Source organism: Capricornis sumatraensis, chromosome 7 (genome assembly GCF_032405125.1).
Source record: "Capricornis sumatraensis isolate serow.1 chromosome 7, serow.2, whole genome shotgun sequence".
Taxonomy (NCBI): Eukaryota; Metazoa; Chordata; class Mammalia; order Artiodactyla; family Bovidae; genus Capricornis; species Capricornis sumatraensis.
Window position 1 is genome coordinate 39,189,402 of NC_091075.1, and position 27,291 is coordinate 39,216,692.

Below are 27,291 nucleotides of genomic sequence, written 5' to 3' on the forward strand. Positions count from 1 at the left end.
CAAATAAGTAACAAGTATCACTACATGTAAACTAAGGAAACCTCGAAACAATTATCAGTCAGATGAGAGATATTAAGAGTCCAAAACCAATAAAGGATTAATAATTAAGCCACATGAGGAACTTATGCTAATCAACAAAAAAGATCATGACTCAGTGGAAAAATGGGCACTGAACAAAAACACACCTGTTTCCTGTTAGATCAAAGCGTACTATTTTAAAGATGTGAACAGGCAATTTACAAAAAGGGAAATCCAAATGTTCAGTCTTACTAAGAATCAGAGAAATGCCAAATAGAATAAGACCTTATTTCAAAACCATTCCATTACAAAGATTTTGGGAAGCTGGATGGTATCAATGCTGGTAAGGGTGTGGGTAGAACTGGTACTTTAATGCGGGTAGTGAAGTTGTAGACTGCTGCAATTATTCTGGAGAGCAACCTGACAGTCCTGGGTAAAATTAAATATGTGCCAGGGACTCAACATTCCAACTCTTTTCATGTACCCATTGAGGAAAGAATGAAAAATCAGCAAGGGAATTATGAACAAAGATTTTGAAATAGCAGAAATATTGAAGCCAATCAGAATGGTTAAGTACAGTGTGGTGGCTGTATACTAGGAAATATTATGTAATCATTAGAATAATTTACTAGAGGTACATCTTACAGAAAAAGTAATGTGTCCATTGTTGTGTTTGAACATAAAAAGATACCTTTTTCAAGGTTTAAGCTTTTACTATTAGTTTCATGACAGAAAACAAATCACCCAATTGCTTCTACTTAAGAAACAGACCAACTCTTATATCTGCTATTATATCAAGTCTTTATTAAGAAGTAAAGTGCTCAGTATTACACATTAATGAAATTCCCAATTATTGAGACTTACATATGTAACAGTTTCTTAATGGTACCAATATAAAGAGGAAGATGATAGGGGAGGGACGAGGCGGGAATTCTTCATGACTGAAGAAAAAAATGTAACTTATGGGTAAAAAGAAAGAACTCTGCAAATTTTTACAGGTGAAACAAAGAAACAGAATAATAATAAGTATCATAAAAAGACTTTCTAGTGACCATAATTGGTATATGGCACATGGTCAATATACATGGATACCACATAATAGCTGCACTTCAAATTGAAGCTTGTTTACATGTAACAACATGGTACACATACATAAATACGTACACTCAATATCCCTGGAATGCAAATTTTAGTACCTAATAATAAAGAACTTTATTCAAAAAAAATATTCAGAAGAAAGCAAAGATGGAGATGAGCCATAGGAAATAACTGTTAAAGAAATGCAATCTGTATCACTTCTGTAGAAGACAGCTTAAAAAGGTTTTTTTGCTCGTTTTCTTTGAAAATTTGACTGACAAAGTCTACCAGTTAAATAAGCAACTATGTGAATTTAAGCTATAGTATGAGAAACAGGTCTCTCTGCTATTCTCCAAGTGAGAATTATTCACCAGTGCATTCTCTCTTGCTTGTCTCATTAGCTCTCAAAAGGTCAGCATACATAACAGTTTTGAAAAATAAGATTTTTAGTTTTTGTTAAGAAATAGATTTCTTCCCCATAAATTTGGTGAGCCCCTCTCCTAATGAATAAAAGAGGTGAAAAAAACCCCTGCAAACTCAAACTTTGGCTGATACCTTCTGATGATGGTTGAACTTTCAATAACCAAAACTCTTTTTCATTAAAATGAATCCCACTTAGGTTATAAATTCTAATTTTGAAATGCAGGATCAAGAGTATTTGAGTTCTGTATTCTTAAAACAGTCTAAAACTCAAGTCTTAGTTTTATAATATTTTATATGAATTTCCAAATTTCTTAATATTTTGTTTAAAATGAACATATTTGCTGAATCAAAACTTTTGATACATCCTAAAAATTTTAGTAAGTTTATCTTCCTAGATTAGTTGCAAATAAGTTCAGTCACATGAGCAAAAGACTATACAGATAAATCTTTATATTAAACTAATTCTTAGGAAAACATCAAATTTGGTGATTTGGCTCTTTCCAATTCTCCTATGTTATTGTGAGAAATGACATTTAACTCACAATTGATCTTTGATGATTTCATGCAGCTCATTTCAAATAAGAGTGAAAATAGTGTAAAAATTAAGTGAAATGGTTAGTCCCACAGGCATTAGATATAAAATAACAAAAAAACATAGTGTTCAACATTTATCATAACCATTCATACAAATTTTAGCATAATGACTACATACCCATTCTATGGTTTGGGATTCTTTTCCAATTCATCTTTTAGAAAAGTGTACCCCAGAAAGGTAGTTAAAATAGAAGTCTCCTTTCTTAAAAGAAAGCTATGCATTAAGCCTATGAGCTAAGCCTGAGTGGAAAGGAATGCCCCTATTTTCCTTCACACACTTAGCAAGAATGACAATACTGATTTTTGTGATTGGAAATAAAACTCAGAAGCCTTTTGACAGTTCTAGCTTTAAAAGGCTACTTCATTGTCAACTGAGGAGACTCAGTCATGGTAACAAGTGGGCACACCACTCAATATACTTTACAAAGAATTTTTTTTCTGTACTCAATATTTACACCTGAATTTCTTATATGAGAAAAAGAAACATCTTCTTTGATCATGGGCAAAGTTTATCAAAAATAAATTAAAGTGCAGAAGAATTAATGATTGGTCACAAAGACCAGCATCATATGGCGGTCAGGGCACATAAATAGTGTACTTGTTATGGCAACTCAGAACAGGCACCTTCTCACCTATTAAGAACACACGTCCTACACATGAATATTGGCACTCCCATTTCCACCTCCACCTTCCATTCCTTCTGTAGACTGGGAGGAAGAAGGGCGAGAGCTCCTGGGGCGTGGCTGACCATTTAGTCCTAAGGGTGTGCCTAAACCATGACTTATTTGGGAAGCTGCATCATCAGATTCCCAACGTTCCAACTCTTCTCGCACAAGCCGTTCCATCTGTTCCCTGTGGATTTCATTGTCACGACCCAGCCTTTCATCCTAATGAAGGAAAAAGAAAATAAGGTGTTGAGGTGGACTGATGTATATTCGTGAATTTAGGAATTACCTTCGGAAATCTGGGGATCCAATAATCCCACTTTAGTAAGGCTAGAACAATACCAGTCTTAACAACAATTCTCAGAATCACTGGAGCAATTTTTTTCTGAGGGGAGGTTCCAGGGAAGGCAGTATCATCAGTGTGAAGAGTATTAAGAAAGCAACAGCTCTGGATTATCATTTTATCTGCACTGATTTGCACGTATGGAGAAAAACATCCTCTTAGATTAAGGGTTACTTAAACTATGACCTTGATATTTTATAGAATCAGGGTGTTTCTGTTTCAGATGACCACTAACCTCAGCCACTCCATCCAGCAGCCTTCCCAGCACCTCCCTTCTCTTCAGTTTGGCCCGCTCCATGATCTCAAGCTTCACTATCACAGCATCAATCTTGGACACGATGCTGCCGATGGAGTGCTCCATTCGGTCCACTCGTCTCACTAGGCTGCAGGAAACCACAGTTGAGAGGGGCAAAAATATCTTGTGTTGTTGACTTTTCAGCCCAGTTTGCTTAGCAAATGGAAATGCTAAGATTTTTTCCTTAAACAATATTATAATCTAAAACACTTTCTAAATAGTCTAGAACTTTAGAGATTTTTCACACATTGCTGGTGGGACTGCCAACTGGCACAGTTCTTTTGCGAGTCAAGATTTTATCAGAAGCATGTCTACCATAAAAGGTATGCCTATCTATCTTTCAGATATTCCATTTTTTTTGAAAAGTTTTTTTTTTAACTTTTTATTTTATATTGGGGGAACTGCCAATGTTGGAGAAAAGGGTTCAATCCCTGGGTCAGGAAGATCCCCTACAGAAGGAAATGGCAACCCACTTCGGTATACTTGCCTGGGAAATCCCATGGACAGAGGAGCCTGGTGAGTTATAGTCCATGGGATCACAAAAAAGTCCAATACGAGTTAGCGACTAAACAACAATAGGCAATTAACAATGTTGTGACAGTTTCAGGTGAACAGCAAAGGGATTCAGCCATATATATACATGTATCTATTCTCCCTGAAACTCTCTTCCCATCCAGGCTGTCCTTTGAGAAGTTTTAAAGAAAATAAGTATATGTGTAATTTTTGACTATAGGGATATTCTCTGGGGTTCTGCTTAGTAATAGTAGGTCATTAAAATGGTTAAAAATTAATAGAAGATTGCTTAAATATATTATTGTTTCTTTACACAATAAAATTCGAAGACACCAGAAATTATACTGTGACAGAATGTTTCATGCAATAGAATGATGTTTACATTCTAATCATGAAATAGAATGACATTATTTATAATGTAAATAAAGCAGTTAGAAAACAGTATGCTCACTTATGATCCCATTTTTTTTGAATAAACACAATGTTATATAAATACTTTCAAAAAAGGAGACAAAACTTTTGGAATGGTAGCATGAGGGCCCTGGAGGGCATCTCCCCATTGAAACAACCATAACTGTTGAAAATTACTAATTTTTAAAAAATTTCTGGAAATTTTCTTAAGGGCATACAATAAGAAGATTTTTTTTTTTTTTTGAGTAATATTTGAACTATAATCTGCTCTCTCTCTCCTGTTCCCTAGCTCAGTGTGACAGAGCTCTCCTAGGGGTGTATGCGTGCTTACTCAGTCATGTCCAACTCTTTATGACCCCATGAACTGTAATCTGCCAAGCTCCTCTGTCCATGGAATTCTCCAGGCAAGAAAAATACTGGAGTGGATTGCCATGCTCTCCTCCAGGGGATTTTCCTGACTCAGGGACTGAACTTGTGTCTTCTGCGTCTCCTGAATCAGCAAGGGGATTCTTTACCACCTCCAGGGGTGGGTCAGCAAAGAACACCCAGCCCTCTTCTGTCAGCTCCTATTGGAGGGCTATATTTATTTCCCAGGAAGGGTCAGGCTGTCAGTATTTCTCATTACTGTACCTCCACCTCCAAATCTACACTGCAGAGACTTTAATTCAGACAAGAATGGCTGAAGAGATGGGATTCTTTTCTTCCACTCAACTTCCAGCTGAAGGGTAGATTCTTCCATGCCCGGAAAGGCAAGCGGAGAACACCAAAGGCTCATGCCTTATTCATGAAGCAGGGTGTCATTGTGAGAGAAATGGCCCACTAGCTCTGGAGCAGTGACACCAAGGTTTTGCCTGGAAGGAGAGTCAGGCCACAGAACAGAGCTCCAAAGCTTCCCCAAGTGAACTGGCTTTATTTGGAGCAAACTTTGGGTAAATTCAAGCCTAAGAGTGTTCTTGAAAACAATGGAGATTGTGGTGATAAGCAGTTAAGAGGAGGCTGGTCACTCCATGAGATCCATCAAGTTAAACCATTTACTAGCTAGTTTACCAGAGAGAACCAGGAGAGAGAAGTCAGCCAAAGACTGGCTTCAAAAACTCCCCGTGAGAAGGCGCCTGAATTTCACTGGATCAGACTGTGGAGCAATTTGTATCCCAAGGCATTGATGACAATCAAAGACCAATCAGCCAACAATTATGAGAACTGAGAGGCAGATGTAGTATCAACAGAGGCAGAAGGCTAAACAGAGAGACCAGGGGAAGACCTGCAAGTCCTGTCTCCCCAGGGTAACTGTGTGCGTGGCCCGGCCTGTGACCTCTGAGAAGTGACACTGGAGGTTCACAATGGGGGGGGGGGAATAGACGCCACTAAAAAGCAAATACACAAATGACAACAAAAACAAGCTCTGAGGGGAAGGGGAATTTATAAGTATTTATATTATTTAACATCTCCAGTTTTCAAAAAAATTATGAGGACACACAAAGAAACATGAAAATGTGACCCAAACACAGGGGGTAAAAAAGCAGGCAACAGAAGCTGCCTTTCAGAGGGCCCAGATAGACGACAAAGCAGTGCACAGAGCTATTATCAATATCTCCAAAGAACTAAATTAAGTCATGAATAAAAACAAAAAATAAAGGGCAGTGTGATGATGCCACCTCATCAAATAGAAAATATCAGTAAAAGAAGAGAAATTGTTAAAAAGAACTAAATAGAAATTCTGGAGTTGAAAAGAATAAGAAATGAAATGAAAAATTCCTATAATAAATTACTTTCATAAACAGAAAAGAACATCAATAATATTTATTAAAAAGAACTGACAATTAGTCATGGAAAAGACAAAATGAGAGAGGTGGGAAAAGCTAGTCAGTGTCATTTTGATTCTTGTCAACTCAAGTGAATGAGTGAGTGAAAGTCGCTCAGTTGTGTAGCCCCATAGACTATACAGTCCTTGGAATTCTCCAGGCCAGAATACTGGGGTGGGTAGCCATGCCCTCCTCCAGAGGATCTTCCTAACCCAGGGATCAAAGCGAGGTATCCCACACTGCAGGCAGATTCTTTACCAGCCAAGCCACATGGGAAGCCCCTTGTTAACTCGAATTATCATTTCCTCAACACTTACACTTGAAACTCTTCATAAGAAACCCCACTGGAGATGCTGCCCCTCCTTCTGGAGCTATGCCCACTGTCGTCGTCATCCTCCTCCTCAGAGTCATCCAGGCTTCGAGGGAAACTTCGGCTGCTCATGGGACGTGGTAAAGAGCTGTGATCCAAGTCCAGGTCCTCCTGAAGAACACGGGATCACTGAGTGACGGGCAGGAAGCCCTCGGCCCCACAGAAGCTTCATGGAGGACTGGGACAAAGGGGAAATGGGTGTGTGCCATTCACCTAGGATTCCTGTGAGGTTAACACCAGACTGTGATCCTCACACTTTTCAATCTCACGTACTGGCAAATGTTCAAAATAGATTTTAATGACCAGCAAGAAGTTGCTAACTCCTTGTCTGGACAAGAAAGAACAGTAAAAATACAGAAAAGCAAAGAAAAAAGTAAATGAAGAAATATGTGTTCACCTTTTCATAAAAGGGAACACATGTTAATAGCTACGAAGTAAGGAAGGATACCATCTCAGAGTAAGAATTCTGGCTAAATACAGCCACGTGAAAATATTATTCATTGTCTTCTTGCTCATACTTCACTATGACTGGTGAAGTTTTTCCACTTAAGGGCACTGTCTTGTGGAGCAGCATTTCAAACCCACTGTTCTATACTGTCTTCTCATAGGAACTGACTTTTGCGTAACATTCATTTGCATTCTCTGCATTTCAATTAGCATGGATTTTCTGGGGTGTATTTAACTATTTACTTTTAAAGTTAATGTTAAAATTTTAAGTTATTTTTTCTGATTATAAAAGCTCATATAAGCTTATTTTTAACAGTTTCATAGTAAGTATTCAAATGGAAGGCTTTGGTTAGTTTTATTTTATTATACATGATAATTTAGAGAACAACTAAATTTATCTCTTCTGAGAAATCTTTTTTCCTTATTCTCATGGACACTGTGAAGTATATAACTACTCAAAGTTTTCGTCAAATGGGTTACTAGAAAGCTTAGGGCTAAATCTGCTGCTCAATCTTATTAGGCATGACAGGGAGCTCAACCTGGTGTTCTGTGATAGCCTAGAGGGGTGGGATGTGGGTAGCAGGAGTGAGGTTCAGGAAGGAGAGGGTATATGTATACTTATGGCTGATTCATGTTTCTGTACAGCAGAAACCAACATTAAAAAGTAATTATCATCCAATTAAAAATCAATTAAAAATTAAAAAGTATATTTTTTTGTGAAGTGCATTTTTTAGTTTCATTCAGGTTTGCCTTTATATCTCAGTTTTGTTCCACTTCACTCTTTTTTTCTACACTTATGCTAACTTAATGCATTTCAATATATTATGGTGTTATATATCCTTTTCGGAGTAGGCAGGGTACTACTACATCAATGGAGAGAGAGAGAGAACGAGAGAGGGAGAGAGAGAGAGAGAAAGATAGAGGGAAAGAGAGACACACATATGCTCCCAACAACCCACTACTTAATAAGCTGTTTGAAATATTGCAGGTGCTGAACCAATCATGTTCTCCTAAACCAGACCCACCCTCTCTTTCTCCAAGTCGTCTCGCATCTGCTGGTGCTCATGTTCAGTCAGTTCCTGGTCTCCATCCTGGTCATATTTTGTGAATATTGCCTCAATCTCTGCATCAGTATGGCCTTTCCTGAAATTAGTGAGAGGTTACAGATGAACTCATCCGTGCACACGATCCATCCCAAACACAGACACACTGACATGCAGGAGGAAAGGAGAAACTGCTGAGTCAGGGCCATTCTCTTAGAATACATTCCAGAAAGACACCCACCTCTGAAACAAATGTGTCTCTATGAGCACTTGGGCTAGAAGGAGACTTGGCACTAAGGATTTATCTTTACATAAGGACTTTCCCAGCACTGGCAAACTGAGATTCTTACCCTTTGAGATCTTGCCGAAGTTCATCAAAGTTTAACTTGCCTCCCCCTTGCCGCAGACTCTCTGAAATGTCATCCACAGTATTTTTCTTCAGTTTTAGTTTGATCAAGGCTTTATGGTAACCCTGCCAGAAAGAAAGGCTGTTTTAGTTTATCCTCCTTTTTCATTTGTTCTGCCTTTCGATTACAGTGGTAACTACTGTAAACGCAGTGACCAGAACAGTATCTGACATAAATGGACCACAAAACAGGTGCAGGTTGGATAAATGACAGACACATCCTGAGTTTTCCATGAAGCTCATGTGGGAAGGGAGAAGGCAATGGCACCCCACTCCAGTACTCTTGCCTGGAAAATCCCATGGATGGAGGAGCCTGGTAGGCTGTAGTCCATGGGGTCGCCAAGAGTCGGACACGACTTAGTGACTTCACTTTCACTTTTCACTTTCATGCATTGGAGATGGAAATGGCAACCCACTCCAGTGTTCTTGCCTGGGGAATCCCAGGGATGGGGGAGCCTGGTAGGCTGCTGTCTATGGGGTCGCACAGAGTTGGGCACGACTGAAGTGACTTAGCAGCAGCAGCATGTGGGAAGAGTCAGGTCTTTCAGTAAATGAAAAACTAGGGATCTTTTGGTTTATATTCAAGTTTAGTGTACAGGACAAAAGTCAGTACATTCCACAGCTGTCTGCCTCAGAGTATGTAGGAATGTGCAATATTTCTTGAGAAAACGAAGAAACCCGAGTCATAGATTAATTATTTTCTATATTATCTTATAGTTGATAATTTCTTTTCCTAAGTCATGAGTGTAAAAAACACTTCAGTGACAAGGAGATGAGGATTTTTCACTATACACTGCAGTCCTTACTATACATGGCAGCGCGGGGCTGTACAAAAGACAGTGCGACTGTGTGAAGTAATGTTAATTAATCAATGGGAAAAAGTATGACTGTTCTGTGACCTTTGAAACTTTTGTTAAAACATTAAAAACTCCCTCGGTGTAGGCTACAAATCTATGGGGAGATTTTAAAAAGAGTAAAATGATTATTTTAGTACACTGACATTTTAAACAGTAGAAACATTGAAAACTGAAGTTTTATTTCTTTGTAAGAAACTTATTCAGAGTACCCCAAACAATAATTGCCTTCTTCTTGTTACTGTATAACATACACTATTAAGTGAGCATCTTTTCTACATCTTGATGAGTTATAATCCTTTCTTAAACTGGATCAGCTTCCAATATTTTATCCCTTGCCCTTCCGAAGTTGTGAAATATCTCTGCTGCTGCTAAGTCGTTTCAGTCGTGTCCGACTCTGTGCGACCCCACAGACGGCAGCCCACCAGGCTCCCCCGTCCCTGGGAGTCTCCAGGCAAGAACACTGGAGTGGGTTGCCATTTCCTTCTCTAATGCACGAAAGTGAAAAGTGAAAGTGAAGTCGCTCAGTCGTGTCCGACTCTTTGCGACTCCCATGGACTGCAGCCTACCAGGCTCCTCTGTCCATGGGATTTTCCAGGCAAGAGTACTGGAGCCCCTTTAATGTGAAATTAGTTGCCAGCATAAAGACATCTTCATCCTATTTGTCACAATCTCTTTCCTCATTTATGTTGATAAACATGCCTTCACTAGTACCATCTGGCTGCTCTCAAGCTCTTGAGAGCAATGTCAACACTCCCATGGCCAGCTATGTATTTCTTCTAAAAATCCATTGTTTGTTTTCAATTTCACTTCCAGCATTATCATTCTTTGTTTCTTTGCTATACTTTCCTCTTTGCTGGCGTATTCTTTCCTTTCATTATGCATATTTATAAAATGTCACATGGGTTTATCACTGGGAGATAAGGAGGCAACATGACTATAAATTTTGTGCATAAGCTGAATAGCAGATGCTCAGGGACCAACCCTTGACTCTGGAAGAAGTGACATTATGAGTCACTGACGATGATGCACATTTGTTATTTGTGTGATGACTTACAGAGCTGGTAGTGAAGTTTGTCCTTCCTGCTATTACTCACAGTTAATATGCTATGATAACTGAACTATACTGTGATAACTGAAAGTGAAGTTTGTACTGTATACTAATACTCAGTCAGTATCCTGCAGTAACTGAAATTTGAACTGTGTTGAAAGGCTGGTGTTATTTAACTGAAATCACTGAAACTGTACACATCAGACCCAAAGAGCAAAGTAAAGACTGCTTGTAATTACCCTGGGGATTTGCTGGAATATAACCAACTGTTATGTAAAATTCAGGATAACACAAATGTTAGGTCTTGTCCAGGGGTCTTTGTTTTACAAAGCGGAAGTTCTCTGTTTCAACATGATTCACAGACAACATTGTCCTGTGTTATGAACCAAACAAAAAAATATTATGGTCAAGGAACCACTGTATCCCACAGAATGATGACTGGCAACAAGCTGTGTACTTCAGATGTAGTTATTTGTTGTTGCTGAAGTTTTATACTTTAAATCAAGTAAAGAAGTCACATGGAGAAGAACAAAGTTGCCCAGCTTTCCTGTCCTGCCCTTCCATTTAACAATTAAACACTTCCTGAGAAGGTGCGTAAGTGAAAGTTCTCAGGACCTTAGGCTGTGGACTTGATCCAAGGACTTCTTCCTTTGACTTTTAAAACTTCCCTGGAAGGTCAAGGGTAAAGTGTGAACAACAAAATATTTGCCTCTAAAACTTCTTTGCTTTTTTAAAAAATCAAAATTAAGATAGAAGAAGGGAAAATGTCTTTATATAATCTTCTCTTCCCATTTATTCTGAACTCTGAATCTAAAAGTGAGAGCTGACTAGAGAAGGTGTCAAAATAAATAAAGAGGATGAACCCAGCAGCTAAGCTCTTAAGAGGCAAGAGATTATTGAGAATTCAATTCTAGGGCATTAAAGGATTCCCAGAATTTAAATCCAAGATAGCAGTGTGTCTATCTCTGTCTCCAACGTAGAGAACATTTAACTTATTCCTGGAACATAGCAACCTATTCTTTATTTTAAATGATCATGTTGATCTGGCAATCTGGCTGAAACAACATTTATTTCACGTAGAAAATAAAATGATTCTGAGAATTAGGGCTTGTCATACCTTTCTGATAAGATCCGAGAGTTCCATTTCAGCTTTCTGCTGGGCCAAATCAGATTTAACTTCAGAGTAAGTATCATTGATGATGGCCAAAAACATATTCTGTTTGTACATCAAAGAAATTTAGAGATTAAAGAAGAAACCTAAATATATTTTGTAAACATCAATCTAAAATTGGACACATTTGACCTTTTTTTTAAAAAAAATCTGTTTCATGAAGTCATCAATTAATAGTTTTGCTACCAAATTCTTTGGGAAAATTAGTTTTTCCTTTGTTATGGCAAATAAAAATGCAATATATATTCTTACTTACAAATGCAATATTTTCCAAAAAGAGACAAGAATGAAATACAACAAAATATTAACGTATTTACCTAGGAATGGTGGGGGTATTTTATTACTTTTGCTTATCTATGTTCTGTACATTTTTCACTTGACATAAGTTATTAGAGGTATAGAACTCTAAATAGGTTCTCAAATTTCAGTAGTCAAGCCAGACAAGTGGAATCTATGCTTATTTCAAATACTGTTATAATAGTTGAGGTTCACAGAACATAGTTTAAGTAGTTAAAAAGACCTCCGCAAATAGAAACATGGTAGGCAGGCCTAGCAGAAAAGATAGTCAAGAAAAGCTCAGTGGGAAAGACATAGACTTTGAAGTCAAGCAAACTTGGGTTTCTACCTTGGCACTGCCACACTATATTCATTCTTTTATTCTTCATTCTAAAATTTATTTGTTTTTGCATTTATAAAATGGGAGAAATAGTAGTATTTCCACTACAGATCTGTGGTAAGGATCAATGAGTTCATCTATGTAAAGGACTTAGGACAGAATTAACAGATGGCAGGTGCTACATTATTTATAGCTACTATTATCATTCAGTAGTGGTTAGTCCATTTTCCTGACTTTTCCCTCCCCCACTATAATGGTTTGCATTTCCAATGCCTGTTTCCAGTGGATTTTCTCAAAGTATCACACCTAATTGATAAGGTCCTTCTTTAACATGTTCTTCCTTTGGTTTTCCTTTTTAGCATGTAACTACGGTTTGTGACTACACAGTTGTGTATTATGTCTGTTTTCCATACGAGTCCACAGAACCGTCACGAGAGGAGGGTTGGTATCTATTTTCCTTACTACTTGCATCCCCTGCTACTGCTAAGTCGCTTCAGTCGTGTCCGACTCTGTGCGACCCATAGATGGCAGCCCACCAGGCTTTGCCATCCCTGGGATTCTCCAGGCAAGAAGACTGGAGTGGGTTGCCATTTCCTTCTCCTAGAAAGTGAAAAGTGAACGTGAAGTTGCTCAGTCGTGTCCGACTCTTCGCGACCCCATGGACTGCAGCCCACCAGGCTCCTCTGTCCATGGGATTTTCCAGGCAAGAGCTTGCATCCCCAGTACCCAGTATATAGCCTGAAATGTGGTGGCTCCATAAATATTTATTGATGACTGATGAATAAACAAATCAGAGCTCCATTATTTTAATGAGCTACTAAATCTCTATGAATTAAGGAGGAATATCATTTAGGATTCTGTATCAGAAATGAGAGCAGAATATAAAATACACAGAAGTTTGTGGCTTCATGTTCAATAATAAGGGCAGACAGCTGCAGTCAGTGGACTGTAACCCAGCTTCGTTCTTCCCACACAGGCATCTAATGCTTTATGTCTCTTTTCCAAATGATCAATAACTAATGCCTGCAAATGTCAGTGGAAATGGATTATAGTGAAATCTCTTCTTCTGAAGAGATTTCAAAAAATGGAAAGTGGCTAGAATGGTTCTTGAAGGTGTGGGGAGAGGAAGTTCACGGCCTCTCCATTTTGCGTCTCTTGACTGAGGGGTGGACTTTGAATAGGAGGTCTTTCCCTGTGGATGGAGGGGCTTTTGCTCCTGGCTAAGCCAAGCCAGTTCATACCACTGTGGTTTCTTAAGTGGGGGCAATAGATTAACACTTGGCAGTCATCTCAGAACGGTGGCCAGCCCTGCCCTCGGCTTGCCATTTACAAGGAAAAAAAAAAAAAAAGATTTGTATTGATAGTAGCCTCCCCTCTCTCTGGAGGGTACAGGGAGAACAATTCCTTTTTGTGAAGTAGTACAAATAAATATTTCAGTATAAAGACAAAAACTAAGAGCTTTTCATGTTCCAGGCATTGATCTGATAAAATGACTGAACAACTTAGGAGGCACTGCCTGTTAGAAGCTAACATTCAAATATGTCTGCGTTTGAGCATTTCCAATTGCTATGATCATGTCTCTCTCTGGCAGACTGATGTACGGAGAAAACTTAGCGGCCTGCAGTCGACTAAAGGGTCTGCCGCAGAACTCTCAATTCCTGATTTCTGCTCTCTTAGTAGAGACTCTGGGATTCAGATGCTTCAGAATTCAAAATATTACTAATGTGAGAGAGTGACAAAGGGTTACTCTTCTATTTTTTTCTTTAATATATGACAGGAAACAGAAACCTTTAAGAGGCTTAAGTTTAAAACTAATCATGATACATACAGACAGCAAGATATAAATGCTATTCCTGATTCTTTCAGTCCAATTAAAATACATCTAATTCTCAATCAGTAAACACCATATACTTGACCACTAAATACCTGGACCAACTCTGGAGCTCCTACAACTGAAATAATGAACTGTATACAAAGGATCTTTACAAAATCAACTAAAAATGGAAACACTGTTTTTTTCTTAAGATATAGTTAATGTAAGGAAAATCTTAAGTGATAGTGTTTAAAATGAAAAATACCCACAGCTCAGGTTAAGCTAACTTAATACTTAGTGGAGTGGACAAATAAATGTATAAATGCTAAGATAAAGAACAAAATGCCTTTCAAAAAAACTTAATTAAAGACCAAAATGCTAAAAACCTGAATTTGTACCAAACCAAGAGAATAAGAGGAATATTTTTGAAAATAAAATTTAAAACAACTTCCATTCATTGTGAGATTTAGTTTTAAATTAAAATTTGAAATATTCTTTGCATGCAGTCTCTAGATATATGAAATATGAATAAGTTAAAACAACCTATCTTGACCTCGACAAACAACAATTCACTCAAAGGTCACTCCTGGTACCCTGCATCTGGCTTGCTCTGTCATTTTCTATTTTTAAAAAAGAAAAGAAGAAGGAGAGGAATGAAAAGTCATGCAAGCAAGCGATCATGAAAGTGCTGACATTTGTGTTAAAAAAAAAAGCGTGTAAGCAAATTCTACTTCTTAGGCAAAGCACTATCTTAGGTAACTATAAATCTGCACTTGATTTACTTTTTTTTAAAATTGAGTACATATATATAGATGAAAGATCATGGAAAAGATATTTGGTGAAGACTTAAAACTGTGAATGAATGAGAAATAAAACATGTTTTCTAATATCTACTTTTTTCTATACTTCCCAGGTCTTTAAAAAACTGATTGAGAATAAAGTGTGAGAGAAAAGAAAAGATGATTCATGATGGTGATTTATGAAGTTTCAATCACCTCACTATAAACCAAAGTGTACATACCAAAAGAATGAAGAACATAAAGAACACAAATGTAGTGAAATAAATTGGTCCCAAAACTCGATTAGCTTCCTCAATCTCTGCGAAGTTGATATCACCCAAAATGATACGGAATTGAGTGAAGCTATAAAAACAAAACAAAACACAACACCACAATACAAACACATAGAGTGTCCAGCATTCTTTTGACATAACATTGCTCAAAAGATAATTTCATACTTTTGGACCTTTTGTAAAAATCAATGTAGAAAGCTGCCAAATAACAGAAAACTGTCAACCCCTTGGGAAAACTCTTGCTACTTATATGAGCAATTAAAAGCTTTCTAGAATAAAAACAATATGCTTTCATGCAAAATGTTATTTTCATTTCATTAAAAAGAAAACATAGTAATTATTATTAGATGACTTATAAAGCAATTGACTATAAGAATTTAATACATAATCTGGGTAAAAGATGATAACTCTAAATCTTCACAATGGTCACCCTGCATATGAATTTAAAATCTCTTAAGAAAAAAAGATTTTTGAAGGATAGCCAAAATTGTATGTGTTTGAAGATCCAATATTCTCAATGCACTTAAAGTGGGGTCAAGAACTGCTGTGTGTTGCCAGATGCTGGGTCTTAATCGGTAAAACTGTTTCCATTCCCAACTTTCATGAAACAGTAACATTATTTAGGCATTCTTGTACACAAAGCCCTGTTAACTTCTACTACCATGACCATCATCTTTCCTAACTTCTTTCTACAGGCCATGGAAGTCTGATAGTGGCTACTTTACCTGTTTCTAACATTGTATTTATGAATTTTGGGAAAAAACCTGAAAATTCCTGTATTGGTTTGTGCTTCTCCTCGAATATTAGAAATAGCTTTTTTTTTCTTAGAAAATAAGCTGAAGTTTAAATGTATGGCAACAATATTTGATAGGTATAAAAATAGAGGCAAATTGTGTCTTAAATGCTACCATCTGCATTTGGTGCTGAGTAGACCTCATTCTTTGGGACAGAGCTGGTTTATGATAACTATTATTCTATATCTTACTATGGTACTTTTAGGCTCTATTTTAAACATTAGCATTTCAGAAATTATTGTCACAACTGCATTGGTGGGTTAATGTTTTTGGAAAGAGAATTGATTCTCATTTTAAACCACTACTTTTAAATATTTGGTAGTTACCCAGCCCCCATGACGGTTTCTTTACCCTTGAGAAGGCAGTGTTTTCTCTGATTAAATCTGTCTTCTTCATTTCATATATACTTACATACACTCTTGGAAAGTACTGAAGTCATCAACTTGAGTGCCAAAGACAAGGTATGCCAACTGAGCATATGCTAAGAAAATAATGAAGAACATCATTGCAAAGCCAAAGAGGTCTTTGGCACATCGAGACATGGTTGTAGAGAGCTGACTCATGGTCCTGTTAAAGCTGATAAATTTGAAGAGCTGCACAAGAGAGGAAAAATATACACAGATGAATGGGTAATATACCACATTACCCAGCACCACAAAATATACCACAGACGAATGTGGTATGTACACACAATGGATATTTATTCGGCCCTAAAAAGGAATGAAATTTTGATGCATGCTACAACATGAGTGAACTTTGAAAACACTGTGCTAAGTGAAATAAGCCAGACACAAAAACATGATTCTACTGATATGAGGTGCCTAGAGTAGGGAAATTCATAGAGACAAAAAAGGAGAATAGAGGTTCCCAGGAGCAGCAGAAAGCGAGAAATAGTTAGTGTTGAGTGGATACAGGGAAACGGGGAGTTAGTGTTGAACGGATAAAAAGGTTGCGGTGTGGATGATGAAAAAGTTCTGGAAATGCAGGGTGGTGATGGTTCACAACACTGTGAAGATACTTAATACCACTGAATTATACACTTACAAGTAGTTTAAATGGTAAACTTTCCACGTATATTTTACAGCAAAAAAAGAGAGAGACAAAAAATATGTTTTTTTTTTTTTCCAAATCCAGCAACTTATATTATCCCATTCACGAAGTATTTGTTGAGGGAATACCATATACCAGACATTGTTCTTGGAGCTGGGAATACACCAGTGAACAGAGCAAAGCCCCTGCCCTCATGTCACTTATATTTCACATGTTGGATAAAACACAGAGAAAACAAGTTTAATTATAATTAAAATGATCACTGATATTTCTCCCCTAGAAAGACTAAAAGAGAAAAAACCCACAAATGAAAACTAGCTAGGTAAGGCACAGAGAGCAATACTCAATATTTTGCAATGACCTATAATGGAAAAGTGGAAGTTGCTCAGTTGTGTCTGACTCTTTGCAACCTCATGGACTGCAGCCTGCAAGGCTCCTCTGTCCATGGAATTCTCCAGGCCAGAATACTGGAGTGAGTAGCTGTTCCCTTCTCTAGGAATAATGGAGAAGAATCTGAATATATATATATAAAACTGAATCATTTTGCTACACACTTGAAACTAACACACTGTAAATTAACTATAGTCCAACAAAAACAAAAAGAGTTAAGCTAAAAAAAACACTAGTTAAAAAAACTCCAGAAAATACTTATTGAATATTATCAACTGTTATTTACTGGGCATCAACTGTGTGCCAGGCATTGGCCAGGGTACAGAGTGAGGATCTGTACCAGGCTCTGACTGCACAGCCACATTGTGCATTTCTGTAGACAAGGCATTGAGGATGCAGCCCCAACTGGGCAGCTCCAGCCCAGAGGGCATGAATCCCACACAGTTCTAGCTAGGAGCCCTGGTGGAAGGACGTGGAGAGATCCATCAGAAGTAGAGTTCTGATCCCTGCCTTAAAGAACTTAATGGTTCCCATGGTCTTGGGAGTAAAATATTCACAGGTGAAGCACTAAATTAAACACTCAGCCTGAGGCACATACTGAAAGCAAATATCTAGCATTTTACTTAAAGACCTCTTATAAACTGTTTCTGGCCATAACAAGACATTTTTGATGGTTGTTGTAACATTACTTAATACAGCTCCCAGCACTATTTATACGAAATTGTGATTATTATTACGGTTTGTGATAATGGCTTGGTATGTTAGTGATGGTTTCTCTTGAACAAATATGTAAATGAAAAAATGGAATGAGAGACTCAGGACAAGGTCTAAACCCCCTGATAAATCTCAGGCCTTCCAGCTATGAATATCATTCTGAAAAATAAGTAACTGTTGGAAAGTCTCTTCTATAAGGTGCTCTTCAATACAACTTTAAAATTTAAATGAAAATCTAGTCACTTGTGACTAACAGCAGTTACTATCTGGATGGCACAATCACAAAACTTAACTGGTGACAGTCTGACAGCTGTCTAAGAACTAAAATTTCCTGCATCTCCAGAATTGAGGCTTATTGTATATGACATGACTCACGCTTTCACATACAAGGAAATGCACGTGATGCTTTAGAAGAAGGAAATGAGTCCTGAAGGCACTACTTGGAGGAGGTGTCTGTCCAATCTCAATTCTAGGTAAAGCTTCCCTAAGACCTCCACCTGGAAAGGAGGCAATGTTTCCAGAGAACATTTCCAATGCAGTCTCTCTCCCTTCCATTTCCCCACCCTTCCCCCTTCTTAGTTCCTTTTCCTTCACCTGGTCACCCCACATCAGGTAAAATTCGAACCCGTCTCTGTCTCCGTACAGCCAGGGGCCCTAGGCCAGCAGACACACTGAATAGGGGCTCTTAATGCATTTATTAAACAAAACCTACAAAGATAGTTCTTGCAAGAGTGCAAGCAACCAGGAGCCCCATTCAACAGTGAGATAAAAGATCACGAGAGTCCTGCTCATTTGTTTCAGTCATAATACACGGAGCAGCTTTGGCTACTTCAATTTCGCCACAGAAGCAAATTCAGGTCCTTCAACACTTTCTGTGACTCACACTACCAAAAAGAAGAAAAAATATTAAAAATCTGAATGTGAAATTTATAAATTACCTTAATCCAGACAAAAAACACTATGACAGCAGCTATGTTGTTGAACTGTGTTTGCCAGTATGCCAGATTCTCAAAGTTGGGGAAAGTATTTTGATCTTCAAGAAACTGTAGCAGAACTTCCACATTTGATGTTCTGTATATGTTAATTCCTATAGCGACCACTGACAGCTGGAAAACAAAAGATTAAACAAAGATTTTATTACAGTGTTCTAGAAATCTATAGCTCACCTTAAAATGACTAGTTTATTTTCCTTCACCAGTGTATTAGTTCTAGGGCTCACCACTCTATTCACCCAATGGCATTCATAAAAGTCACTCACACACCCAGAGAGAAAGTGTTAAGCACTGCCATAAAAAGTGAAACAATACACTGCTTGCACTTCCCTAGTTAGAAACAGAATTCAGTGAGAGCACGTGTGTGTGCACACACCCGAGATGTCACTTTATTACAAAACAAATCACACAGGAATGCCTTCTGTTTTTTCTGCCACCTGCTTTCTCAGGCCTCATCTCACTCTCTGTTTTCATTTGTGGGGCTATTTCCTCACTCTCTAGCCATCTATCCTTTCCTTTATTCAACAAATACATAGATATCTGCACATACAGCACTGTGGCAGGGATCAAGAGGAACAAATGGAAGTAAGAAGTACACACCTCGTCTTCGAGAAACTTCTACTCTGGTTCAAGAGCAAATAAACACACAAAGACAAATAGTACCAAAACCTTCAAAGAAGCTGACATCACGCAACACAGGTGAAGGGTGAATCGAGACGTATTAAAAGGAGTGCTCGTGAGAAAAAAAGAAGGAGCTTGGTCTTAGATGGTGGAATGATGGGCACAGAGGGTTTGAGAAGGCTTGCAGTGGGAAGACGTAGCCCAGAGGTCCCCCTTGCTTGTTTCTGTCCTTTAACTCATGACCGTACAACTCTTCATATCCGCTTTGGTTCTGGGCTATAAAACCAGGTTTGAGGGTAATACTGGGCCCTACTTGCATCCATCACCACTGGGTGAACGTGTATGTGTGCAAAGTGCTAAGGGTCAACCAGAAATGTCTGGCCCGCATGCAGATCGTGAATCCTTGGCAGCTGGGCTGTGGCAAGCGCTGTGACCTCTGCTGTTCATTCTCTTTCTTTCTCGTGGTCACAGACCACTTCATCAGCCCTTGCTGGGATGGCTGTCTTGGTGATTATCAGAGTCAAGACCTGACTGACTGCCAACCACAGATGAAAAAGAACACCTCACCACCTTCCTTTTCTTCTCTGTAAAGGAGTCCCAGTCCTAACCTAGTATTTTTTGCACTGGTGGTAGGAATATTTCCTTTGAGCTTTTTGGAATATACTGATAAGTGTTTTCTGTATAGACTTAGCTGAAAGAAAATGGCTGACTGACTGAATCTAAAAATAACTTTTACCAACTCTCACTAGGTACCCTTTGTTTTAGCTCTGCCCAGGGCAAATGTTTATAAAAATACGGAAATAAAGTGAAGTGAAAGTCACTTAGTCGTGTCCGACTCTTTGCAACCCCATGGACTATACAGTCCATGGAATTCTCCAGGCCAGAATACTGGAGTGGGTAGCCGTTCCCTTCTCCAGGGGATCTTCCCAACCCAGGGATCGAACCTAGGTCTCCTGCAACGCAGGCGGATTCTTTATTAGCTGAGTCACCAGGGAAGCCCATCAATGTCATATCATAGAAAGACACTGAATTTCCTTGAGACTCTTCCTTCAAAATAGAGAATGAGAGAGAAAAGAGAAGAAAGTGAATTTATGAGAGTTTGGGTCATTATGTGACTCCGAGTTTTGAGATTCTCATCTCTTTCTACCAAAGAATTTTCTTTTTTTGATATAAGCTTCACAGAAAGCATGCCCTATTTCTACAGGGTCAGAAAAGGTTTCAAAGGAGAAGTAGGGTTCTAGTAACTGTTTCCTGTACTTATAAAAGCACACTGTCTGATCTGTGGTCTTGTCAGCACTAAGAGTTAAAAAAAATAACAACAGCATAGGGAAGCAAGTTTCCAAGAAAATACTTGCAAAATTCTGTGGCTGCTGAGCCAAAAAACTAGCCTCAACTTTCATGATATCAACAAGAAAGAAAATATTAAAACTCCTACACAAGTGATAAGAAAGTGTTAGAATTCTGTTTGTATTTATTTTTATCCAAATATTTAAAATTCTATGATGTGTAGGATTTTGCAAATGTACCTATTACACCACTACCAAAACAGAATAAACAAAACATTGTAATCTCTCCCACATCTCGGATGGCATGCCAAAGCCAAATATGAATTACTAAGCTATTCTTCTTATTAGTGTGGCCAAACAACAGCCTATTGTAAATGCCTCTCCACTTCATATGCAGAAGGGTTACTCATGCAAAATGAGACAATTAGGAACACTGAAGCTGTTATCACAGAGGAGAACTTTAGATTCTCCTTCAGGAAGATAAAGACCCAAAACAGTGAGGACAGCAGAGACTCTAACACGCTTCTAAAACAGAGAGGAGATTTGGTGTTGTTCTCCAACCTACCACGATGATCACAACATCCAGACAATTCCAGAAACTCCTGAAATAGTGTAGCTTGTGAATGCGAATTTCCAATATCTCTTCCACCACATAGTAAAGGATAAAGAAACAAAAGATAATCTCACAGGCTGCCAGGAAGAAATCAAAAGTTGTAACATAGCGGATCAGCTTTACAGGCTGAAATTGCCAAGATGGGATCACACCTCCTGTTGCTGGGAATTCGATCAGTAACCTGCATTGTAATAAGAACAATTAAAACAATAACATCAATAACACCACATGGATGCAGTCAGGGAAGAACATTATCTACTCTGTCCCTGCACTAGAAGGTAATAAAACTGCAACCACAAGTCACCCCAATTGTGCATGTGCGCTCAATCGTGTCTCTTAGCAACCCCATGGACTGTAGCCCGCCAGGCTCCTTTGTCCATGGGATTTTGCAGGCAAGAATACTGGTGTGGGTTGCCATTTCCTACTCCAAGGGATCTTCCCAACCCAGGGATCAAACCTGCAACTCTTATATCTCCTGCATAGGCAGGTGGGATCATTATCACTAGCATCACCTGGGAAGCCCCAGTCATCCTAGTTTGGGATGACCACCACAAGTCACTCCAAACAAGTGACAAAATGTTCTTATCACAGCCAGTAACCCCCTCCTTGTAGAATTCTGTGTCATAAGAAGAACAAATTTTGTCTTCCCAAATCCTCCCAGACCAAAGAGATTATTTCTCCTCAGTCTCCCATTTACTTTTCTGGTAGTCATACTACTCAGAATGCTGTATAATTGTTTTCCAAATACAGAAATTAATCAAACAAGCCTTTCTCAGACTTACATCAAATGTAAGTCATTCAACTAGGCAATGAAGAACGTAAGAAGTTTGTGTCATCTTTCAAAACACCTATGGCCCAGCTGAGAAGTAGGATGTCTGTTTTGTCTACAGATAAAGATACGGAACGAGTTTCTCATTCATGCATTTGGTGAATCAACATTGAATATTTGCTTAGGAAAGCCTTTCTGTTATTGGAACTTCCTAGAACCTTATAGTGAATTAGTGCTTAGTAAATGTCTGATTGTCTGAAACAGTAACATGTGTTTTTACATTCACACTGAAGGCACTGTCTTTAGTGCTTTATCATAATTGAAATGAAGATGCTTCTTGCCAAATCACCTTTGCAGGTGTCACAGTGAGAAGGTTAAATGATTCACTTAATGGTATAATTTCCCTTCACACTAGAAATAGACTCTCTAGACCCTTGACTTTAAGACTTTTAAAAAGACCTCCAGTCAACTATTAGGCATAACTATCTCTCCCATTACAGGATAGACAGGACAGGACCTCTAGAACCTGAGTATCTAAGGCTCAAGCATGAGCAACACTCAAGCAGACGCAGGGTCTACAGCAAATTAGAATTGGTCAAAGCGTGAAACATTTTCCTTCCTTCATAGTATCAGTATTCTGTTTCCTTCCTATTTGATGTGCTAGAGAGTAGGAGTGAGAACCACAAACCAGAGAGCAATACTGAAATGAAGAGCCTTGTGACAGCCTCAGTGTAAACTCGCAAGGGCAGGAAGCGGCCTCTGCGTGCTGAGTCATCTCTCTCTGCCCGTTCTGGTTCTGCATGGTCAACCCCTCCAGATACTGAGGCAACAATGCAGAAGAATGAAGCAACTGCCTTGACAATATTCACTCGTGAACTATGGTGAGGAAGTGAGACATATTCATTTATACCTTCTATATATATGTTACTTCCTTAAATGTCAGTCAGAGTTGCTTGCTTGTGTTTATCCTCTTTCTGTTCTCACCAGAATCAGATGTTCAATAATAACTGCAGCACATTTTCATTCATTTCTAGTAATATCTATTACTTGATTTAATGTAAATCACAATGCAATTTAATGTGAATAAAGTTAGATATAAAGACTGGGAAAATCCACTTGGCTATATAATGTAGAGTTTGAGTTCAGTCTCAAAAATAAAGCTACTACAACAATTTATCCTCATTATTTGGTGGGTAAACATATGTGCAGGGCTTCCCAGATGGCACAGTGGTAAAGAATCTGCCTCCCAAGGCAGGAGACTCAAGAGATGGAGATTGATCTCTTGGTTGGGAAGATCCCCTGAAGTAGGAAATGGCAACCTGCTCCAGTATTCTTGCCTGGAAAATTCCAAGGACAGAGGAGCCTGGTGGGGTTGCAAGAGTTGGACATGACTGAGCGATCGAGCACACAACACAGGCAACACAAATGTATGTGCAAGTAATTCATGTTGGCAGTGTTTGGATGTTGCCGCAGTGTTCACAAGGAGGATTAAAGTGGGTGGCTGCTGAATCTCCAGAGTTCTGCTTTTTTATAGCACACTACCCTCTAACATGCTATTTGTTTCTTTTGTTTATTGTTTATCATTTATTATCTCCTCCTGATTGAATGCAAGCTCTACAAGGACAGGGAAATTTATTCTGTTCACTGATGCATGCCAAAAGACTTGAACAGTGCCTGGCATATACTAAGTGTCTAATAAAGGTTTGGTGAATGAATGGATGAATGAGAGGCCCAAACAAGCCAGTGAGATCTTTTGTTAGTTTCCTCACTATCAGCAGAGTGGTCATGATGGCGACGTCACAGAATCGGTAGGAGGAACTTTATGTATCTTCGGTAAATCTTTTTAAGTGTGAGCAGATACCTAGGTACCCTGCTCAACCCAGGCATAGCCCCTGACTACTGTGCTTGTGTTCTGGTAGCAGGGGCATCGTATAAGACTGGGAAGCTCAGGAAAATGAGACAAGATTTGATGCCAGGGCTCCTTGGTAACAGAGTATCTTCATAATGAGAAAGGATAAATGCCAGCAAAACACAGTGCTTTATCTGAGAAAGTTCCAGCTTTGGGATGAACCTGGATCTGACTTAAGATTCTTCCTAACTTGCAATATTCAGGGAACCTAACTCATTTCCCCTAAATGGCCCCATCCCAATAAGTTTTTGGTTTTCATCCCTCCTTGTTATCATTTTTGATCCTTGACACTCTCATGCAGACAACTGCAGGCAATGGTTTTCTGGCTTAAAATCCAGACTAGGATGTATTTACAAATACACAGAAGCGGAAGGAATGAGTGCCCTTCATACACACCTGATCACGCAGAATAGGTTAACATTGGCGTTGTACACTGAAAAGTCAATAAAAATTGCCCTGGTTCCTCGGTCCAGCCAGACATTTTTCTTGAGGTTAGCAACCTGAGCGGCTGTTTCCTCTCTTGTTCTTGACAAATCCAGGTAATAACCAGCTCCACTATAAGTTGCAATCATTCCCCAGTGGCTACTCCCATTCAAGTCTTTTTCACTTGTGTAGATCCAACTAATTAAAAAACAAACAAACAGGTAAAATCAATGGAACACTTGAAGCAATTACAGAGACAACTGGTTCCTGGTAAGACAGAATAGGTATTGATAAAAATAAATGCAAGTCTCATCAAGCTGGGTAATGTGCTTTCCATGGAGCTTTGCATTTTCTCACATAATTCTCAAATAGCTATTATCCCCCTGCTAGGAATAAGGGCCCTGAGGCTTAGTGAGGTTCAGTTCTGTCTCAAATCTTTTTACAGTAAAGTCAGAAACCTACCCCAGAACTGTCTGTATTCAGAGGTCTATTCTTAGTCCTCAGCTGATATGGTTGCCTTCCCAGGGTAACTTTGGGACTAGATGACTGGAGGCCTCCCAGAAATTCCAGCCCAAACGGGTACAAATTCATCAGGTGCCACTGGCAGAAACCAAACTAAGTTGAGACTCCACAGAGCATTGGGAATTTAATCCACAGACATTTCCAGAGGCTCTTGGGAAGCACATGATGATTTGGCATTAACGAGGACAGAAAGATGAACCAAGATCCTTTCTCTCCCAAATTTATAAAGAGTAATTAAACCATGAAAATACAAGGTAGCAGATAATAAGAACCAAAGAAGAAGCATAGAGAGATTGCTTGGACCAATCTGAGGGAAGCTAGTCTTCTTTGAAGTTTCAGTGATGAAGAGAAATGTGAATCAGAGAAGGATTTGGGAAGAAAATATGTTGAACATAGGTTGTGGAAGGTAAGCAGGATTCAGACTTACATAGGGAGATGGGGATGGTATTTTTAAGCCTGAGACTGGCAGAGCCAAGGAAGTACAAGGTGTCTGCCAGTAGTTTGGTTTGGCTCCCATATGATGAAGAAGAGAGGGCTGAAAGATAGACTGTGGTCAGGTAGTGAGGGGCGGGCCTCACAGGGTCACTGAAGAGAAGGTTTCTGGGAGGCAAAGAACAGGGTTACTCTGGTGGCTGCCCACAAGCCTGAAGTGGTGAGGAACAGAGAATTTGTGGGCAGAAAAGAGTCAACATAGTGGGTCTTAGACCACCGTTTCTTAAAAAGCCCTGCTTGCAAGGTTGGTCCTCAGCTGGTACATGGAATTTAGGTGGTAAATAGCTCCCTACACTGATGAAACACTTTCTCTGACCAGAAACAGTGGCTTGAGGTACCTAGGCTTCTGTGAAAACAAGGTGGCTTATGCTGCATGCCTGCTTTGCTTCTGGGAGTCTGGGATTTGAGGATGTGCCAGGCAGAGCCTGCCTATGTGACCAGCACCCAGTAAAATAGGGCAGGCACCAAGTCTCTGATGAGCAACATTTCCTATGAGTTGTCACAGTGTGTTACTGGAGGAAGGAAGCATGTCCCGCGCAACTCCGCTGGGAGAGGACCTTTGCAAACTGCACCTGGTTTCCTCCAGACTCTGCCCCATGTGCCTGTCCCTCTCTCTGCTTTTGCATATATCCTTTCATTGCAATAAACCTTAGCTGTGAATATATGCTGAATCCAGGGAGCTCTTTGAGCAACTTGGTGAACCTGGGGGTGGTCCCGCAGACCCCAACACAGCTGAGCCAGCTGTCCCTACAAGAACCAAGAGGCGACGAGGCCTGAACTAGAGCAGTGAGGTGGGAAGGAAAAGGAAGAACTGACACAGGGCCACAGCAACGACTATCAACAGAACCTGGCACTGATTTGGAAGTTGGGGCAAGTGAGAGGAGACCTCTGAAAAACGACTTGAGTCTTTTTCGGGCAATTCAAAGATGGTGGTGCCATGTACAGGAGGGAGTTCAGATCCAACAAGAAAGTGATGAGTTCAGTTTGGGGCATTTTCAACGATGGGAGCTACATGTAGCATGCAGACTCATCTTCTATCACTCGAATGTTAGCAGTGACAGAACATTGCTTCTTCACTCCAGCCAGCACCAAGGGCATTTCTAGAAAAGGGAGAATTCACTAGGAACACGCCTGGCACATGTTAAAACTCAGTATATTTGTTGAAGAAACAATGAATCATCAAACAGAGATGAGAATGGGAGCCATCTGAATACCAAAGGAGAGAGTATAAAGAAAGAAAAGATAGAGATCTGAATATAGAACCTGGAAATAAGAGAGAGGAAGGGGGTTGTAGAATTAAGAGAAACTCAATTTCACTATCACTCACCAAAGTCAAAAGAACAAGCAACCAACAAGACCGTATCCTGCAGAGGGGTTGATGGGGATTAGGCTGGTAATGGACCAGTGGATCAGCAAACAGAACAAACCCACTAGTAGCTTCCAAGAGAGATGTTAAAGGCAAAGGCTTAAGCATTAAGGTGTGAATCAATGGTAACGCAAACGAAGAAGCAGTGAAGACTCTTCTTTCAAGAAGTATGGTGATGAAGGGAAGGCAAAATGGGAATAACTCAGATTCTGGCAGGACCAGGGATGGTCTAGAAATACATGCAGGAAGGACCCCTTCATAGCCCCCCTGCATGGAAAATCACTAATTCATTGTGTATCCAACAGGTATTTACTGAACATTTTGGATGTTCTAGGTACTGTTCAAAGCTTTGGAAATATACTGGTT

General features: G+C 39.2%; 1 protein-coding gene across 1 annotated transcript in view; it reads right to left on the reverse strand.

The window, feature by feature from the left end:
* Window positions 1-852: 852 nt before the first annotated feature.
* The window catches only part of PKD2 (polycystin 2, transient receptor potential cation channel), a 65,969-nt gene continuing 39,530 nt past the window's right edge, over window positions 853-27,291 (reverse strand). Inside the window, exons 5-15 of the mRNA XM_068975096.1 lie at window positions 24,519-24,743; window positions 21,397-21,625; window positions 18,871-19,038; window positions 16,190-16,371; window positions 14,934-15,054; window positions 11,430-11,528; window positions 8,352-8,473; window positions 7,984-8,101; window positions 6,459-6,622; window positions 3,356-3,503; window positions 853-2,999 (exon numbers count right to left, since the gene is read on the reverse strand). Coding sequence (XP_068831197.1) covers window positions 2,763-2,999; window positions 3,356-3,503; window positions 6,459-6,622; window positions 7,984-8,101; window positions 8,352-8,473; window positions 11,430-11,528; window positions 14,934-15,054; window positions 16,190-16,371; window positions 18,871-19,038; window positions 21,397-21,625; window positions 24,519-24,743 — 1,813 coding nt within the window. The 3' untranslated portion in view covers window positions 853-2,762. The remainder of the gene's footprint in view (window positions 3,000-3,355; window positions 3,504-6,458; window positions 6,623-7,983; window positions 8,102-8,351; window positions 8,474-11,429; window positions 11,529-14,933; window positions 15,055-16,189; window positions 16,372-18,870; window positions 19,039-21,396; window positions 21,626-24,518; window positions 24,744-27,291) is intronic.